This window comes from Neurospora crassa, linkage group III (genome assembly GCF_000182925.2).
Source record: "Neurospora crassa OR74A linkage group III, whole genome shotgun sequence".
In the NCBI taxonomy this organism is placed as follows: Eukaryota; Fungi; Ascomycota; class Sordariomycetes; order Sordariales; family Sordariaceae; genus Neurospora; species Neurospora crassa.
This window is the reverse complement of record NC_026503.1, coordinates 165025-184327: the sequence shown is the minus strand read 5'-3', so window position 1 is coordinate 184327 and position 19303 is coordinate 165025. Positions and strand designations below refer to the sequence as shown.

At 48.8% G+C, this 19303-nt stretch overlaps 6 protein-coding genes across 6 annotated transcripts; 4 read left to right on the top strand and 2 right to left on the bottom strand.

The window, feature by feature from the left end:
- Positions 1 to 3900: 3900 nt before the first annotated feature.
- Positions 3901 to 6757, bottom strand: NCU09155 (hypothetical protein). The gene is made up of 3 exons (XM_953154.2): positions 5461 to 6757; positions 4449 to 5375; positions 3901 to 4371 (listed from the first exon to the last, which is right to left on the bottom strand). The coding sequence occupies exons 1-3, from the start codon at positions 5690 to 5692 to the stop codon at positions 3932 to 3934; spliced, it is 1599 nt and encodes a 532-aa protein (XP_958247.2). The 5' UTR covers positions 5693 to 6757; the 3' UTR covers positions 3901 to 3931.
- Positions 6758 to 7093: 336 nt separating this feature from the next.
- NCU09154 (hypothetical protein) lies at positions 7094 to 7819 on the top strand (the record flags this gene model as incomplete). The annotated part of the gene is made up of 1 exon (XM_953153.1): positions 7094 to 7819. The coding sequence occupies one exon, from the start codon at positions 7094 to 7096 to the stop codon at positions 7817 to 7819; it is 726 nt and encodes a 241-aa protein (XP_958246.1).
- Positions 7820 to 8119: 300 nt separating this feature from the next.
- NCU09153 (hypothetical protein) lies at positions 8120 to 9832 on the top strand (the record flags this gene model as incomplete). The annotated part of the gene is made up of 1 exon (XM_953152.3): positions 8120 to 9832. The coding sequence occupies one exon, from the start codon at positions 8120 to 8122 to the stop codon at positions 9830 to 9832; it is 1713 nt and encodes a 570-aa protein (XP_958245.3).
- A 719-nt stretch (positions 9833 to 10551) lies between these two features.
- Positions 10552 to 13765, bottom strand: NCU09152 (hypothetical protein). Its single transcript, XM_953151.2, has 2 exons — positions 11467 to 13765; positions 10552 to 11394 (listed from the first exon to the last, which is right to left on the bottom strand). Exons 1-2 carry the CDS (start codon positions 12317 to 12319, stop codon positions 10664 to 10666), a joined length of 1584 nt encoding a protein of 527 aa, XP_958244.2. The 5' UTR covers positions 12320 to 13765; the 3' UTR covers positions 10552 to 10663.
- Positions 13766 to 14846: 1081 nt separating this feature from the next.
- On the top strand, positions 14847 to 16668 carry rsk (resistant to Spore killer). Its single transcript, XM_953150.2, has one exon. The coding sequence runs from the start codon at positions 15155 to 15157 to the stop codon at positions 16613 to 16615; it is 1461 nt and encodes a 486-aa protein (XP_958243.1). The 5' UTR covers positions 14847 to 15154; the 3' UTR covers positions 16616 to 16668.
- Positions 16669 to 17320: 652 nt separating this feature from the next.
- Positions 17321 to 18355, top strand: NCU09150 (hypothetical protein; the record flags this gene model as incomplete). The annotated part of the gene is made up of 3 exons (XM_953149.1): positions 17321 to 17473; positions 17882 to 18185; positions 18330 to 18355. The coding sequence occupies 3 exons, from the start codon at positions 17321 to 17323 to the stop codon at positions 18353 to 18355; spliced, it is 483 nt and encodes a 160-aa protein (XP_958242.1).
- Between the last annotated feature and the right edge of the window lie 948 nt (positions 18356 to 19303).

Sequence of the window (19303 nt, the reverse complement as noted above, 5' to 3'; positions counted from 1 at the left end):
TTCGACGTTATTAAAATCCTTGTATATTAATATTAATTAACAATTTTCCTTAGGTCGTACGGGTATTCGAATATATATTAAACGTACGGAAGTAGAATTAGTAAAGGCGCTATTATCAAAGTCGAAGTAATTAGAATTAAAATTCTACTACTCAATACTTAGGATAATTAACTAGGTCGATGAACTAAATTACTCACTACGCACTTACAATATTTCCATTTAAACTACTACCGCTATAAGCCTTGCAAATTAATACAATTACTATCCCGAGAATACTATTGCAGGGTAATAAAGGATTAAGGCGGCGTTAATATTCAATCACTAGGAGTAGCGCGGGCAACCTAGGGGAAGTTCAACTTTACAAATTACGACTATATCGGCGTATTCCCGACATACGAATATTGGGCAATATTAATAGTAATAAAATTGAGGTTAATATACAATAATTGAAGTTCTAGCGCGGCGCGGCTGCCTAGTATTTCAAAAATCCTAAGATTTTTTTTCCCTTTACTAGCTAAAGTTGCGGCTAACGTACGGCCGTTAATTAATTCAAGTACTCAACGAACCGACTAATTATAACCTTAAGAAGAGTATAAAATTTAAGAAAAAAGTAATAAAACTACTATATACTTGGTTTTTTTAGGTAGAAGAGTCGTGCACGCTTATATAAAGTAATATAATTGGTTTATAGCAGATCATTACTCGCTCATCAATATACATAGGCAAACCAGTAGCATTATATATTCAATATACTTCAATTTATTACGCCTATTTCTCTAAGAATAATAATAGAATTAAATATGTAAAGAATGATAATAATATAGAGGTAATAATAGAAAGAAAAAATGAACTAAAAAAAAAAAGAAATAAAGCGAACTAGCCCAATTGATATAAATTAATTAATAAACAACCCTTTATCCTCTTCCTTATCCTTAAACTCCGAACTCTCGTTCTTAGACGGAGTATCCGATACATCCACTTCCCCATTCTTTCTCCTAGCCCTCCTAGCCTTCCTCCTCGCCCTCTTCTCCTTCTTCCTCGCCGCCTTCTCCTTCTTCTTCTATTACTTCTATTAAGCTAAAGCCCGGCGTTAAGCTTCCTTTTTATCCTCGTCTTCAGAATCGGCGGGGATAGGGGCGATAGCCATTTTAGCAATCAAAGACTCCCTAGACACCTTCTATACTTATATATAAATTAGTATAAATATTTTAGCGTAGGATATAATTAATAATATATAATATAAGACGTAGTATATAATATAAAATATAATAAATAGTATAGGATATAATTTACCTTCGTACGAAGGCTACGCTTAGTAGGCGTTTTGGTTTTAAAATTTGACTAGGAAATTCCGGTAGTAAAGAAATATTTATAGGACGGAATAGCCTTATAATTATTAATAAGGGTTTTCTTCCGCGTATTCTCCTTAAACGGATTTACCGTACTATCCCGGATATAAAAAATATACTAGAAGATAAACTCTTACTAGTATTCTATATATAATAGCTTATTAATATATAATTATTAGGATAGAAGTATAATATAAACTTACTACAACAATAGGCACAATTAGAACGAGGGGAATTCTCACTATTAAGGAAATCCTTAATAAAATTGTAGGCGGTATAAAAATTCTCCCAACTCTAGGCATCCGATACCTTCTTTCGGATAATATCTTCCGGTATTCCAATAGAAGGGTTTATAATATCTATATTACCCGTCTCTTCTACAGTCCAATCTTTCAACCATGCCTACAAACAACTGTTAGTACAACAAACACAATATATAAATACAATATATAACTAGACGGAATAGACAAATATAGTAAGCAAATATTATAAGAAAATATTATAAGAAAACATTATAAGAAAATATTATAAGAAAACATTATAAGAGAATATTATAAGAGAATATAATATTAAACTTACTAGAGCCCTTCGGATTATTTCGAATTAGAAACATCGGTTATTATTAATTAACCTCTTCCGTCCTATCTCCCAAAAGATATCCTCGGGAGTTTATAGAAAAGTTAATTATATATATTATATTAAAATTTATAAGCTATATTACTAAATATAATATACTATATTTAGTCCGTAGATAAATTTTATAATAGGAGTAATACGGACATCTTTAATTTCTCTATAAATAAAGTATTCTAATTGTAACTCCTTATTTATATAGGCTGCCTAAAGGTTTTCTATTTCTTAGACGGCGGTTATTACGTCGGTGGCTTACTCGCCCGGGCACCGACGCTTTGCGGGAGCCTTCCATCTAAAATAACCGGAGGAAAAAGCAACCTCTCTACTCTATTATATTATTAGCTATATAATAAAAACTAAAGATATAACTAGGTATACTAATATTGAGACTAGAGCCGTTATTATTATTATATATCTATGAATTCCTAGTTAGGACCTATATATAAAAGAATTATAGTAAGATGTTATATTCTAAGTACGTACGGGCGGTATAGTCTATTGCTGTTGCTATTACTATTATTATTGTTACTATAATTATAAATTCCTAATTAGGATATTTAAAGAGTTATAGCTAGATATTATATTCTAAGTACGTACGGGCGGCATAGTCTATTATAGTTATTATTGCTACTATAGGCCACTTTAGCCAGAAGGGGGGGTAGAGGAAACCTTAGTTTAATTGGCTAAGCGTTGGAAGGCGGCGAGGACAGCGTTAGGATTACCTCTATTTTATTCCTTTTCCTTTTATTAATATATTATATAACTATACTATATACTACTATAATACTTATACTCAAACCCTTTAGAACTTCGGCAAATATTACCTAGTTTATTATAGGCCCGGAACTAGAGGGAGTAGATATTAGTAATATATAATATAAAAAAAGAAAAGAAAACGGGCATATAGGATATAGGAACGGGCGACAATAGCGGAAGTATAAGGAAATAAAGTAGGCGGGCGGTTGTAAGTGGCCTATCGGGTTGAGATTCAAAGTTAAGGAAGAAGTGTATTGGCGCCCGGCGGGAAGTGCTTACTATATGCGAAGTCCGTATAGACGTTTTATACCGGGCCCCAACCCTTATTAAACGTTTACGCCCACAAATGTTTTACTAACTTGAACGTTATACCCCTACTACTGTAAATATATAGTAGATTGATAGTTCAGTACCTCCTTCCTATTTATAAACAGTTCCTACCTTATAAATATTACTTTAATATTAATCCACGTCCAAACGTTTATACATATCAACCATTTGAAAACGGTTGCTCGAATATCAACCGTTGATCAACGCTTCGTAAACGTTTAGCGTGAAATCAACTGTAAATTCACTGTTCGAAAATTTCGAACTATTTTTCTACTGTTCGCTAAACCCCCCCCTTCCCGGTACGGGTGCATGCTAGAGTGGAAAACAGTGGACAACAGTGGATTCGATGGGCAGCAATTGTAATGGGTTCATCGCTGTTGCTAAACCACCTTGCTGGGCAGATGATGAGCCTTGTTTTTTTTTTCTTTTCTCTTTCTCTTTTTATGACTCCCCGTCTTCCCGTTTGGTCGGTTCACCACAAAGAAAAAAAAATAGGAAAAAAAACCCCCCCAAGATTTGCCGCCAGAACCACGCACCCACACATCACTTCTGACTCTATCCACATGTTTCTTTGAACGGGAGGGAGGGTCGCACCGATACCTACTCTCCGTGGCCGCTGACAAAACGTCATCCGTCCGATATTTTCAGCTTGACTCCTCCAGTCGCGGCTCTGTGCCTCGCGGGCCCAAACCCAAACCATGTGCCACGAACACGGGTTAGGGTTATGTCTGCCACTCTCAAACCGTGAATCGCTTCACTTCATTCATCTCATTTGACACATACATCACTGCATATTGATGGACCACGTTCAGAAAGGAAATCAATTGAACACGCCATGCTATGCAACCTCAGAATGCAGCAGATCACAACAGACTTCCCAACACCGCAGCACCAACAGCCACCGCGGCGCTCAACACCACATCACCGGCCATACTTCTCCCAGAGGAATCCAACGCAGTGGCGCTCATACTTCCACTCCCACTTCCACCAACACCGGCTAAACCTGTCGCCATAGGTACCGCCAAGGTCGTGGTGACAAACCCCCACGCCGTGCGCGTCCCCCCATTTCCACTTCCATTTCCTCCCGTCCCGGTCACACCATCAGTGTCGCCTGTCGAACCAGTAGGCGGCGCAATCGACGTCTCCGAAACCACATCCACCACCGCCTCCTTCTCACCCAGCTGTATCTGACAATTCCCTACCACGCGAGACAAATCGGTAACATCCCTAAGCGCGGCGGGTGTGTTACCGCATGAGGTGGCTTGTGTCAACCAGATAGAGTTGGTTTGGAAGTCAAACACGGCTTTTCTCTCTGTCAGCATCATTGACCCGAGAAATACCTCTACTGAAAAAAAAAAAAAAAGAGAGTGTTGAACTCACCATAAGCACTCCTCAAAAACGTATCCCCCAACAACGTAAAACTCTCACTGCCCATGATCCCCAAAAAGCACATCTTGCTCTCCCCCTGTCCCACCTCCCTGATCATTTCCTTGTACGGCACCCTAACCGTCACCTTTTGTCCCGCACCCACAAACTCAAAATCCATCGTCCCATTCATCTCCACATACCCACACCCGACTCGATAAAACCCATTCGCATCCATCTCCGGGCTCCCAAAGTCCTCGGCAATCTTGTTCGCCAACGCGGGCGGCAAGATCGTCATGGTACTCCCACTATCCAAAAACGCCGGGATTTTGCTCCCCTCGTAAACGCCCATGCTCTGTCCCGAAGGCGGCGTGAGGCTGATCCCGTTCATCTGCACCCAAAACCGCGGGACGCCATCCGGCGAGTCTTCGGCTGGAATAATCGGTAGTCTCCCCAGCGGTCCGGCGAACTTGGATGTGTCCACACCGCCAAAGACAATACTCCCCTGTTGAGCAGTCTTGGATCCTAGCGCTAAAGTGTATGCTTTGACCTTGGTGATCTTTTGGGCGTACAGCTGGTCAATGAAATTGGGGTATTTGGTCGCTAGACCCTGGCCGTAGCCGATCCCTAGGATTCCCGAAAAGGCATCTTTGGAGGAGGTGGCGACGCCGAATTGGATATCTTTCAAAGAAGTGGAGGAGCCGGAAAGGGAGATGGTGTCGGTCACGTACGAGATGTTGGCGGCGCCGATGCCGTAACGGAGGGTTTTGCTGGTGCCGAGGGATTTGGACGTGGAAGAGAGAGAGGCGTTGTAGAAGCCAATGTGGTCGCAGAAGGAAGAGTCGGAGGGCGAGACGGTGGTGCAGTCCGGGTTTACCCACAGTTCGAAGGAGCCCGTGTCGAGTTGGGTGTAGACTGTTTGTGGGGGGGTGCCGATTTCGACTGCCACCGGGGTTAGTAATGGGGAGGGGAAGGGAACGAAAAAAAAGGAAAAAAAAAAAAAAAAAGCAAAAAAAAAAGAACGTACGTTGGGCGTAGTAAGCTACGTCAGACCGATTATTGAGAGCGAGTTGGATGCCACGACGGGCAAAGTGGTCGGTGTTGGTAGAGTGGATGATGGGGAGGTGGACGCAGCCATCACCGGGGGTGTGGCCGGTGAGGTGCAATGGCCCAGTAGTAAGGTTCAGATGTTGGGCCAAACATGTTAATGCCAGTTGAAGAAGCACAAAAGAGGCTGATAAAAAGGGAAAAGCCGCCATGTCGGCAGCTGGTTGCTCAAAGGGTTATCGCCAGATGATTGGCATGGGACGTCAAAGACTGAGAAAATTGGATTACAAAAGAAGGAAAGATATGCCGATCTTAGCCAAAGCATGAAACAAGGAAATTCCAGAAAAGACAGTGAGTAACGACCTGCGTACTATGATGATCAAGTGAATGAAAAAGTCAACCTAGAATGTTGATCGTTGACTGCGTGCGGTCTGGACGGGATGAGGTTGAGATATCCGAGTCACTTCGCTCCACCACGTCGGCCCGGTCCCAGAGTAACAGACGGGAAGAGGTATTGTAGCCGGTGTAAGAGGAGAGAAATGAAAATGGAAGAAGGAAAGAATAACAAGATAGAAAACAAAAAGAAGAAAACAGTGGCAGAAGTTCACGATACGAGATCATGAATCTTCTTGGTCGGCATGTCTGGTACCAGGAAAGGGATTGTGTGAGGTGGGTGGAGGACTGCCTCTCGTCGACCGGATGCCGAGAGCTCTTGACTGTGACAGCCCAGAATCGAGAATACCACATGGCGACCCATGGCATGCTACCCGAATGAAATTGACCATAGATGAATGGACTGCAATAGCGGACGTAGCTGGTTCATATCCGGAATCTCATCGGATATCTCCTCTTCCGTCGAATACCACCAGACTAGTAGGCATCCCATCCCGAATCCATCCCAGCAGCAGCAGCAGCAACACCACCAACAACCAACCCAATTCGACCTAGTGAAGAACCTCCGAACTCATCCAGACCTGACGGACTTCTATCTTGGGAGGTCTTCAGATTCCGTAAAAATCCCCGACACGGTCACATTCGCCCAAAAGGTGCGACGCCACAAGAGCGCAGTCGAGCGGAGATCAAACCCATAATCCAGGGGTCGATATGGACAAGGGAGCTTATGAGCCTCCAATTCCAAGGGTTTAGGGCCGCCAGTGGCACGCTACCGTGACAGCCAAGGAGTCCCCTGAGATGAACGGGGTGCGTCAGTGCGAGCGAATCAGAGGCCGCTTGTGACGATGATGGCCTCCTTGTTTCAATGGACGGACTCCTTTGGCTGGGCCTGGCTTGCCTGGGTGGAATTGTTGGCGGTTGCTGTCTAGGTAGAGGTATGTAGACGGTGACATGAGATGATGTTGAAAAAGAAGATGAAATCAAAAAAGTGAGAAGCTTGGCTGGATTTGATGGCGGGGTGGGCTACACTAACAATTTTGAGGCTGCCACTGCTGCCTGCCGGGACCACCCATTCTCAGCGGCCAGGATGACGCCGCGCCCAACGACAAACATCCAACACCAACCAAGCCTCACATCAATTTGAACTCCTACAAACACAAAAGAACCAATTCCATATCCCTTTTTCACTACCACACTCGGACTCTTTCATCCAAATCACAATGGCCCCCCTCCCCCGCCCCCTACCCCAAGGCGGCTTCACCTTCTCCATCTCCCCCTCCGCCACCCACCTCAACCACCCCGTCTCCCACTTCCTCTCCACCCCTCTCCAATTCCAAGGCAGCGCAAGTACCTCTACACATATCCGTCCCCAAGCCATCGCCGGTGGAGCCCTCATCTTCTCCAAATCCGCACCCGACGCCAAAGATCGCATCCTCCTCCTCCAACGCGCCCCACACGACTCGATGCCTCTGCGCTGGGAAATCCCCGGCGGCGCCTGCGACCCCGAAGACGAGTCCTTCTTACATGGCGTTGCCCGCGAAATGTGGGAGGAAGCCGGGCTGCTGCCCAAGAGGATGGTTTGTCAGGTTGGTGGACAGGCAAAGCCGCAGGTGTTTTTGACGAGGAGTGGGAAGGTGGTGATGAAGATTAGTGTCGAGGTGGATATCGATGAGGGGTCTGATGCGGAAGAGAAGATGGATGGGAACGTGGATGGCAAGTGGAAGAGCTTACCAAAGGTGGTGATGGATCCGAATGAGCATGTGAGGTTTGTGTGGGCGACGGAGGAAGAGTGTAAAGCGGAAAGAATGATGGTTGAGGGTGAAGGGGGAGAGACGGAAGAGCTCAAGTTGAACTTCACTCACAAGGAGCAGAGGGAGACGATCTTGGAGGGGTTTGAGATTAGGAGAAGGAGGGCGTTGGAAGGAAAGGATGTCGAGGACGCTTGAGCTGGGAAAGGACGTGAGGCATTGTGGGTCAATTCACTTATTCACTCGAGTTGTGATGACGAGCCATGGCGGTGATCAAGCACACCTCGCCATCACGGACAATTCACATCGATGAATATCCCCAACCAACCTACCACTCAATGACGAGTCCTACCGCCAATCTCGAGCCGTTTTCTCAGCATAAATAGTCGCCCATAACAGCCCTGCCGTTCGATTTGTTTTGCACACCCCCATCGACTACCATTCAACGAACCGTAGGTACCCTAGTTCCACTATCGATCAAACACCCAATTTTCAGTCATGGCCTCTCCAGTCTTTCTCTACCTGTCCGACGACCCGCAAGCCTACCTCCTCTTCCTCAAAGATTACATCCGTCCTTGCGCCGACATTTGCACCAACTGTAAAGTCCGCTGTCTCGACAACTTCATCAAGACCGCATCCGCCCCGGATCTTGGGTGGAACCGGCTATCGCCTGACGAACGGCCTCGTCCAGCGTATACTCTTGTCGACGCCCAGCTAGCCAACTTGGGTATTACCGCAGCCAACAGGTATGGCTTAGATTTGTCCGAACAAGAAATCGATGGCATCTTCCAACCTGCCGTCCGCCGTTTGACGCTCAATGCAAATTGGGTTCTAGTAGTCGAGGCCTTCGCTGCAATGACTGCCTACAGACACATGGGCAGACCAGATCGTGCGGACGATCCCTATGATCAGTACAAGCTGGGTAAGAAGATTCTTTGGATGGCTTGTCCCCAGTTCACCACCCAGGAACTAGTCAAGCATAAACCGTCCGTGGACTTGATGTCTCATTGGCTTTGGAACCTCGGCCAACTCCTATCCGATGGCGCGGACGTCTACCTCTCTTCATCACCTCTCTCTGATCCGTCCTCTTCATCTGAGCTCCAGCCACTAGCCAACACCGCCCTCTGCACCTGCCCCATTTTCTCCGTCCTCAACGGTAAACACCCCGATGCACACACCGGATACGAATGGATCAACGTCATTCTGCGCGCCGCTCAACAGCGGGTTGAGCCTGCTCTTCTCCAAGCATGGGCACAACCCTTCAACGAAGAGGAGCTTCTTACTTCTTCTGCCCCATATCGTCCGCTTTGTCCCGGCTACGACTGCCAGGCGGACACAAGCTGGCAAGAAGATCAAGTGCACAAGCGGAACAACGTAGTGGATGTTCCTCGACTTGCTGACTTTGTTTGGGATTGGTCCGCGGATCAAATAAGACTCTTGGGCTCAGGAAATGGGGCCGATGAGGACCTTGCGGGACATACTGCCAGTGATGGTATTTCCTTGGTTGGTACAAGTCCCAGTGACCCTTCCAATCCCGATTATGATCCCGTTTCCGCTGCTATCGACCCCTCACACCCTCCAGACTCCCTTCACCCTGGCTTTCTTCTCCTCACCGGAACTCCCTCCAACTCCCCTTCCATCAACTCCGAGTTCAGAGACTACCACCTCGACACCTTCCCACCCTGCCGCTTCGCCCACTCCCTCCGACAGGACCTCCTGCGTGCCTTTCTCGCTCACACATTCCGCCTGAATGCTGCCACATGCGACAACCTCCCAGATTTATTCGTCAAAGCAGCTTTTGCATCGTCCTATTTACCCTCCTCCTCCTCCAGCTCCTCCTCCTCCTCCTCCTCCTCCTCTTCTCACACACCGCATCTCCCGCCAATCAAATCCCTCTTCGACATCGCCCACCGGCACTACTTCATCCACAAAAACTCATTGTTCAAAATCCCCCTCGACCAAAACCAAGACCCAAAGGTAAAACCCTTCCGCCATCCCCGCTTATGCAGAAACCTAGGCTCCCACGACCCAAACGGGTTCCACTTTCGCCCGTCGTCGCGGGCGCAAGGGTGGTTAATCAGTCACGGAACGATCGATTGGAAAACGGGAGCGGATTTTGAGGATCGGAATATCAGATGGGGACCGCAGCATTTGATGAGACAGGTGTTTGATTGGGAGGGCGGGGTTTTGGGGTGGGAGTTGGATGACTAAGTCTAACGGGTCGATTGAAGGGATTCAGTTCATTCATGTATCTCGGGAGGTAGGTAGAGGTAGGTAGGTACCTAGGATTTCCGTTTGGGTTAGGGATGGAAGAGGTTGAACGGTTGAGTGGGGATGGGTGAGGGAATAGGATGTGGAATGTGGAATGTGGGAACTACAAAGAGGTAGCGTTAGCTCAGTTTGAAAGACATTGAGAAATCAAAAGTATGAAAACACGCCAGGCAAGATGAATGCTCGACGAGCCACGGCCTTTACTGTCTTTTCAACATACAGTCCAGTACTGGTTTAATTGTTAGCTCGGTTCGCTAGGTACTGTACCATACTCTACACAATTACTGTACTATACTCTACACAGTATACACTAAACGATTTCTATCCATAATAGTCCTAAACCTTGTAAGAATAAATCAAAATGGTTAGTATGGAAGATAAAAGGGATTGGTACGAGTTGATATAGTATTTCGAATATTACGAATAGCGTACTCAAGGTAAAATCACGCATTGATTAGCTATGAAAACGCATAGGAAAGTTGACGCGAGGTCCCGTACTAACAAACAAACCAGTATTGGATTGTATAGACGCACCCCAGAGAGGATGGAATCCTTATTTATTTGCATGAAGGGATAAGGCACGTAGGAACATGGAACTCCGTGAATTACGTAAACAGAGTGATGGGACCACAACACTGCAGCACACAACACACGACAAGGTCAGACATGTCATCAATTTTGAGGAAAAGAGGGAAACGTCGTTAATCATTAGATGTCGCAAAGAGTCGTCCAGTTGTTGTCGGCCTGGTAATCGGCACCCCGATTCCCAGGCTACCACCTCGCCATCCCCCACGACCTCCTTCGCCTCGTATCAGCTTTCCACTGCCCAACAAAATACCTCCTCATCGTCTCCCCACAAGCGTTGTACTTAACCGCGCTCAGCGGATTTTGCTCCAGGTAATCCATCACCCTAGCCATCTCCTCCTCACTCATCTCCTCAGCATGGGTCTTTTGCACATCGGCGACGGCGGCGTAAAGAGCGTTTTCACCAGGCACGACGGAACGCGACAAAAGATTTTCACAAGCAGTGCTTCCAGGGACAAGCCACCCACTCCCGTCCACCGCTTCCACCAATACCGTCGCCATCCTCCTCAGCACCTGCTTCGTTGCGTCTTCATAGAGTTCCTCCTTCACATCCTCGGTGATCTGATCCCGCACTTCCTGCCTAATTTCTTCCTCCCACTTCCTACCCGTCTTTTGGTGCAGCTTGTCAAGCTGACGGGTTACCTCACCGCCGACACGCTGACGGACTTCCAGCCTGAACCAATCTTCCAGCTTTGAAGAATGTTCGACGCGCGCTTCAAGGGCCACGTTGCGAGTGAGGAGCTGTTCGTTACGCGTTTCAAGGGCTGCAATGCGGGTGAGGAACTGTTGCCTGATGGTGTAAAACTTTGAAGGGTCTGTCGACGCTTCCAAAAAGTCGGCAGCAGTTGGTGTGGGCGGGAGAGAGGGCAAGTCGAGGTCGGAGGGCGTTGCGAGTCGTGGGCGCTTTCCGTTTCGATCTGTGGAGGAAGTTTGTTAGTGGGTGCTTCGGTGCCATGAAGGTGGTGCAAGCTTAGGCTGGGGGAACATACCCGGTGTGAGGGAGAATTGCGTTGACTCCTGACTCGGGGAAGCGTTCTCCTGTGCCGATTCGAATCGGTGGTTGCTTGAACTTGCGATGTCGCGTTCATCATGGCGATTGAGGTAGGGAGGCAAGAATCCGCTTGCGCTTGCTGATCGTTTGCGCGTCTGCGTTGCAGTTGATGTTTGCGCAGCATCTTGAAGCACACCAGAGGCGGCATGCGTGGAATTGGTTGGCCCAGCCTCGTCCGTCTCTTGGTGGGTGGCTTCGCTTGCCGTAGTCCTTGGGTTGACAATCTGCCCGCCAGCACCGCCGTACAGCCTTACAAGAGATGCACGATTCACGTGAGTTCTTGGTCGACTGTGAATGTTGGCAGACGAAAAGATAGATGGGAGACAGACCAGCTGTGCCTGGATCTCGATTGGCAAGGAGGACGGATCCAAGTAAAAGGAAATATCTTTGACTGTAGCCAGGGATTGTAGGGCATCAAACAGGGCTTCGGAGCGGTGTTTTGGTTGAAGAGGCCGATGCTTGGGCGCCACCAAACTGGGCGGCTGTGTCATGATGAAGCGCAGACGGATGAACCTGTCCATATCAGGTACTGCTTCCTGCTCCTCGGTATGTGGAAGCGGGCTTGAAGTGTATGATACTTCCAGGGACTGAATATCTTCCGGATAGATGAACAGAAACAGTGAAACATGGGCGGGAGTGCCGGTCTTGAGGGTGCATTGGCCGCGAAGTGAAAAGAACGCGGTCCGGTCGGTCGTGTCAACGAAACAATCCAGCTTCAAGTCGGGGGTGTGTCGAGCGAGACCTTCAACCTCCCAACTAGCCTGACCCGGGCGCGCGACGAGGTCTATCATGCAATCTTGGTCATGGTTTTCTGCACCAGACGCAGTCGATATGTCGTCGCCGTAGAACCCATGGGCACTATCAAGCAAGCCGTCAGTCAGAAGTATCAGGCAAGCTTGGGCACTGCAAGTTGAAAACGAGCGACCTGCCGCTCTCGCGTGTCAATCTGCAACTCTCGGCAGGAATTCCATGAACGGGAGGCAAGACAGTAGAAAGGCCACTGCCCCTGGAAGCAGCCTCTCTACCCGCGGCCCTGCCAAAGAAGCCCCAGTCCTTTCAACAGGCGTACCTGATGAGTAGGAGTTGGCATATTTTTACGGCTTCCCGGCCCATGGAACGCGTGTTTCGAATTACAAACGGCAGGAAAGAGACTGGACCGCTCATAGACCAAAATGGACATATGGCGTCAGGCCGTGGCGAATTGGAGGGGGGGCAGAAGGGGACGGCCCTGCCGCTCTCTCGTGAAGATACAACTGTCGGCTTGGTTCACTACGACTGGGAGGCAAGACAGCAGAGAAACCACGAACTGCAGCATCTCCGCCCGCGGCCCTATCGAGAAGCCCCAGTCCTTTCAACAGGTTGTGCACCACCTGATGAGTAGAACTTGGCAAGTTTTGACGGCTTCTCGACCGTAGATACACACGGCTTCAAGTTGCATCGACCGGAAAGAACGGTACTGGCCATGCATCCCGAGGGATACACAGCACCAGGACCGCGGCGAATCGGGGAGGTGGGCAGAAAGGGGACGGCCCCACCGCTCTCGCGTGTCGACTGTAGCTATCGGCAGGAATTCTATGAACGGGAGGCAAGACAGCAGACACCAGTGGGATAAGCACCGGTCTCTGCCCGCGGCCCTGCCGAGAAGCCCCAGTCCTTTCAGCAGGCATGTGCCTGACGAGTAGGAGTTGGCAAGTTTTTATGGCTTTCGACCCATAGAACGCGTGTTTCAAGCCACAGTCGTCAGGAAAGAGACTGGATCGGCCATGCATTCGGGGAAATACACAGCACCCAGGACCGCATGAATCGGGGAGGGTAAGAGGGCAACGGGGGATGGAGGGAGGGGATGGGGGTTGATATGAACAAAACCTAGGATCGGCCATGATCGTCTTCTGCGCACTGCGAGTCAGCGCGAGAAGCGACACCCCAACGGACGGAGGGATGCACCAGCAAGAGGCTATGGTGGTATCACTCGGCGGCCATTAGGGTACTGACCGTGAGAAGGACACCGGCTGTGTGGGTGATACTTGAGTATCGGGGTCGTTGTTGTCGTCGATGCCCAATTGATGCGACGATTGTGGTGTATGGGGCGCCGAGTTGACCATGGTGGTGACGGGATGGACGTCAGGAATGGAAAGGAACAAGACGACGTCAAAAGTGGAGGCCGAACTGAAGTGGACCGTGCCCGTGCTGTCAAGTGGTCACACGGAAAGGAATACATAAAAGATGGGGAACGGGAGAAGAAGACACTGGCTTGGGGAGGCCCGGGTTCATGTACGCTTCCTCTGCCCCCTCTTTTTCCCGTTGCAGGGGTTTTTGTGGCCAACCAGGTGGCTTTGCGGTAGGATGTGCAAGTCACTAACAGAGATACGTACGAAAGTCCCGCCAAATCTGTTATGCTTCTGCACACCCTATTAACAGAGCCCGGGCACACTGCCATGGAGAGTAATACGTGGCCGGCCAACGGCGGTCGCTTACAGGGGTGAAAAAGTGGCCTTCGCGGCCCTTGCTGGCATAGCTGCCTGAAAAAGCGGGACTCGGGCTCTGAAGATTGGTCGGATGTTGCGTCGGATCTGCGGATTTCTACTGGAAATCTCTCCACATCCTCTCTCTCCCGTCCATGTCACCATTTGGCATTTGCCGACCTGCATTTCAGTTCTCACCAAGATCAGCCAGACGAACAACAGTCCAGGTCTGGTATTTCGAGTCTATACGACGAGGCAACTCAGCTGGTCGCTTTTTGCTCTGCTTTCCGTTGTATCGGGTTGCGGGTGGTGGAAGACGAGACGACCTCTGAACTTTTATTCCCTTCGTCGTCACTTGAAGATTGGGCTGATGAAGAGATTCGGAAAGATTGCTCCAGTGACACGGCTCTTCCACTTCAGGTTGTTGAATCCTGAAAAGCACACTTTTGTGTGGTGTGCGAAATGAACGCCTGTGCACGTGACCGACAGCTTTACCGGGCCTCTTGATTGGTCCCTCGAGGATGATGGTGGATGTGGCTGTTTATGGGGCTGACGGTGTGGCTGACGCATTCGCGCGTTGGACGCCCGCAACGACAACCGAAGGACACTCCGAGTCGGAGTTGACGACTACTTATTCAATCTCGGTACAGAACACAAATGCAGGGAAATCGCGTCACACATCTGCAGCTTTCTCCTATTTTTCTTAATGGCTGCCATGTCCATATCCTCTTTCCGTTCATGTCCGACGCTCTCTGTCTTCCGATAACACGCAAACTGCCAGTCCATGACCTGCCCGGCCGGTCAACAGAAAGTTGGAAGCGAGCATGCCTCGAATAAACATGAGGGCTTTCTGGCCTTCCAAGTCAACTTCCTTGATTCAGCCAAGTCGTTACTCCTATAGAAATCTGCAGAATGAAGACAGGTGTTCATCAGCATGCATCCGGAACTGTACGGGCAGATGTATGCATGTATATTTTCAAATCCTTGAGAGAGGGAGCTGCTTAATGTTTCGCCTTTGCCACCACTAAGTAGAGGTAGGTATAAAACACCCTCCTCTACTCTTCTTTCCCCGTTCCAGTTCCTTCGTTTGATCTATCCTTCCAGCATCGAGTACCTCGGTCAACCATCAACATTCATCCACCAGGAACCTGACCATCGCCCGTCATGCTTTCATCCTTCTTCCGGACCGGTCGTTTTGCACTCCGGCCCAAGACTCCCTCCCGACAAGCTAACCATGACAACCGCGCCAATTTCATCAAGGGCCCGGGCCGTGACGTCCAACGCCTCACATCCCACGGTGGAACAAACGCCCATGAGACTGTTCAGCAGCCCAAGCGCACCCAGATTGCCGTTGACGGTTTTACATCGACCACGTCTAACCACTCCCCCATACCGAACAACGATGAGCCTTTTGGTCCTGATGTTGGGCTACACGTACATCAAGAAGACTTTGATGTCCCGACGATTCACAATCTTATCAGACAGGGCACGCTCAGGCAGCCACCCACGACAAACATGGCTCGATTCAAGTACTACATCGAATCTTTCCATTACCCCGTCCACGTCTCCCGGGAACTCACAATGCTTCGAGTTGATGTGCCGAGGAACACAGAGTGGCACATTCAACTTCGCCACTTCTTTGTCGACCTAGACCAGCAGCTTCAAGAGCTTGAGCACTATCTCTCCTCGTCATCCTCTTCTGACGATAACACGAACCTCACAGACACCGCCGCCCTAGCAAACTGGACCTCTTACGAAATCCCCAACACCGAATTGGAACCAGCCATATGGTTCTATTTTACCGACCCAACTGGCACAGAACCGATCACCCCCCTCCGATGCTCCCAACGGAGGATTTTCTCGCAGCGGAGCGCCAAGGGGGATGGAAAGCAGCTGACGGGTCGCTGGCTCGTAGTGGCCTACGTTTTTGCCTCTACGCCCAAAGCCATGTTCAACATGGACGTCAAAACCCTGTTATCAACGGGCTGCTCCGGTACCATGACCGCTGCCCATGGTACAGGCTCATGCTCAGGTGCAGGTCCAATTACCCACTACAACACTGACACTATGCTGGCTCTCCGTGCCCAGTCCTGGGACCCGCACAACTGTATTCGTAGTGGTGACGGTCCGGCGACTGGCACATTCTACCAGCTTGAGCGGAGAAAGAAGTTGGCATCCGAGCTTTACATCTATCGGTATGGCGGTGGCGGCGGCATAACAACCTCAACGACAACAACAACGACAACAACAACAACAACAACGACCTCAACGGCCTCAACTCCTATCCTTGTGGAAATCGAAGACAAGGCTGCTGACACCACTATCACTTCCACGACTACGACCACAAAGAAGACTGTTATCGTGGGGGGAACGGAAACCGGCAACCCGGAAGACGAAACGGAGATGTTTCCTACCGTCTACTACGACCCCTACCTAAAAGGATGCAACCCAGGCGAAACTAACATCGATGCTGTCCCTATCGGAGTACCTATCCCCCAGGAACTCGAGGACCGCTGCCATCGCATTGATCGGCTGTGGCCGGCTTTGATGACGGGTCAGTACACAGTACCTCCACACGCGACGACGGATCTTGACGGCCTTGTGTGGGATTGGACCGACGATTAGCCCAATACTTCTACCGAGTGAGATGGACACATGTATGGATTCAACAGCGGCCGGAAGTGCATGCCAAATACATGCAGGCGAGGCATCTCCGTCCTTCAAAGGCTCATCAGCACGCGGCTTCGATTGAGATCGAGGTTATGTCAGTAGTGATTAGAGGAGAATCAGCAACAATGCCTCTATCGTAACAACTTTAGCGTAACTTGACAATAAATCAATAGCTCAATTTGTCGACCTCTAGGCAATTCTTCATCCAATTAACATGTTTTCTGCAACGACCGAGTGACATCTGGTATTACCAGGCAGCTAGAGTTCTAAGCATATCCGTCTTGTCTTTGGCACGACATGAACATGGAAGTGAGCCAGGCGGGTGCCACAAGCACACCAACCAAAGGCACTCGAAACTTCCATAGCAAAGCGAGGCATCATTAACAGGGTCAATCAATGAGCAGCTTCATTTCGGATTGAGGTTATTCCAGTAGAGGAAAATCAGCAATAAAAGCGTGATGTCTTTTGCAAAACCAATCTCAAGTCATCTGGTCTAGAGGTACTCGGCAAGTTTCAAAGTGAAGTGCTCTCTCTCTCCCACAACGGTCAGAACCCAGCAAAACCCAGTGGGAGGATGAATTATGTACCGACTGCCTGTGAGGGTTAACATAAAGAAAAACGCAGTACCTAACTTTTGATGTGGATCATGACAGCTTCAACATGTATAAATTTGGGACCCGAAATGGCGACATAACGACTTGTACGAAAGTACCACTACGACTACCTCTTCCTAGGTTTATCAATGACGCGGCTGTCCTACTACACTGCTTACGTGGCTTTAACAAGCCATCACCGCGAAGACCTCCAAGTAGAGTATGTAGTAGAAGTTTAGCCTCAACGAGTTTTGTAGGTGAAGGTTGTGCTTGCTACCTAGGTCCACGCCAATTCCACCAATCAAAAACCTTTCTAGTCCTAGGTACATTTTCAAGAAACAAAAAAGGAAAAGAGAATGTGCCGTCCACACGAATGTGATTGTCTAATTGTCTAGCTAGGAGTAGGTTTACTGAAAACCCAAGTCCTATCAATTTTTGCGTGTTTGTTTGGGGACCTCTGTCTGTCCATCTGGATGTCGTTTGTTGAGAGACGCCTTTTCAGCTTTTGCGATTGAAGCCATCGTGAAGCGCAGGAGAAGAGCTGTTTCATATGCCAGATTTTTCTCAACATGGAACCCAATAAATATCCAACCCCAAAGCCCACCATCATAACAAAAGCGTCTTCTAGCATTGTCAAGTGTTCATTGATGTTGGAGGTGGCGATACCATTTTGAGAAGAGGTACTGGAGGTGCTAGATGGGCTGGAGGTAGTACTCGAAGTACCACAGGCATTTCCAAGGTTGCTACATGTATCCTTCATCGTGTTCCAGTCCTCGTAGACGGTGTCGTGGGCAGTGTTGTTACTCTGAGAGGAGTGGCCCACCGAGTGTTTGGCGGCGTCAAGGGCGACTTTGTCACCATGCCGGCTCACAGGCTGTTGAATGGAGCCGTGTTCGTTGGGGGAAACGGGGCCATGAATACCGGGGAGTGTGGTATGCATGGACGACATGATGGCTTTGGCTAGACAGAAGTTCGAGATTAGCGGAGGAATGCTGGTAAATGGGAAGCAATGCTCAGTAGAACCTACAAGCTTTTCCTCAGTGTTGACGATAGCTTTTGCTGACTGTTGATGCTAGGGAGAATAGAGGAGGAGAAAAGTTGATGAAGGAGGAAGAAGAAGGACAGGCCTTGAACAGAGAGAAAGCTTCGAACCATGCCTCGGATGCTTCCTCGTCTTTCTTGCCGCCGGGCTGCACCATAATGCAGAAAGTAGAGGTAGAAATACATGTCTCGAGCCTGGTGTCCGAGTCCATGTCCGAGTCCGACTTTCTGATTCTCCGGGCATGCCATGAGTGTCCATTTTTGGATGAAATGCAGCTCTCTCTCCGGTGAATATGTCCCATGACCGCAGCCGGGTACCTACTTCCAGTCCTTTTCCACGCAGCACGCACTCAACCGCAAGGATCATCTCCCAAATCTCATCCGACATTTGCCTCCACTTGCTCCAGTTGCTCATCTCTGCACAATTTATCCAGAATATCCGCGACGCAAGCCCTCTTGTCCACACACATGTACCTCAATTCCCTCCCCCCGCCAGGTCAGGTGGCTACTTACCGAACCCATTCTTGATTCTCAGCCGACAATCTCCTAGTTGCCCGAAATCCTTTTGTGCTGTCTTTGCAGACTTTGCGGTAGGCACCTCTACCCAGACCCAGGTCGGATGGAATGCTTGCGCGGCCCGGGCCGTTCTGTTGTTTCTAAACATACCTCGGAGCGATCGTAACTGAAGAAGGGGATTGAAAATGAACTAGATGCGGATAGCCCAATGCTGCTCGTTAGTGTTGAGGAAACACCGTTACCAAACTACGGAATGCCTTGTGACAAGTTGGAAACACATCTGCGAGAGTCCAATAGGTATTGTTGAATCTGGGAAACACAGTCAATCGCCAACATGAGGTATTACAAAGATTTGTAAATGCCTGCAAGAGGATGCCAAAGGTGTCAATTGTACTTGACCGTAGTAACTGAAGGTGTCCGGTTCATTCTTTGACTTAGATGAGCCCTTATCGAAGCTAACGCCGGTTTAGCGTTGTAAATGTTAGTGGTGTAA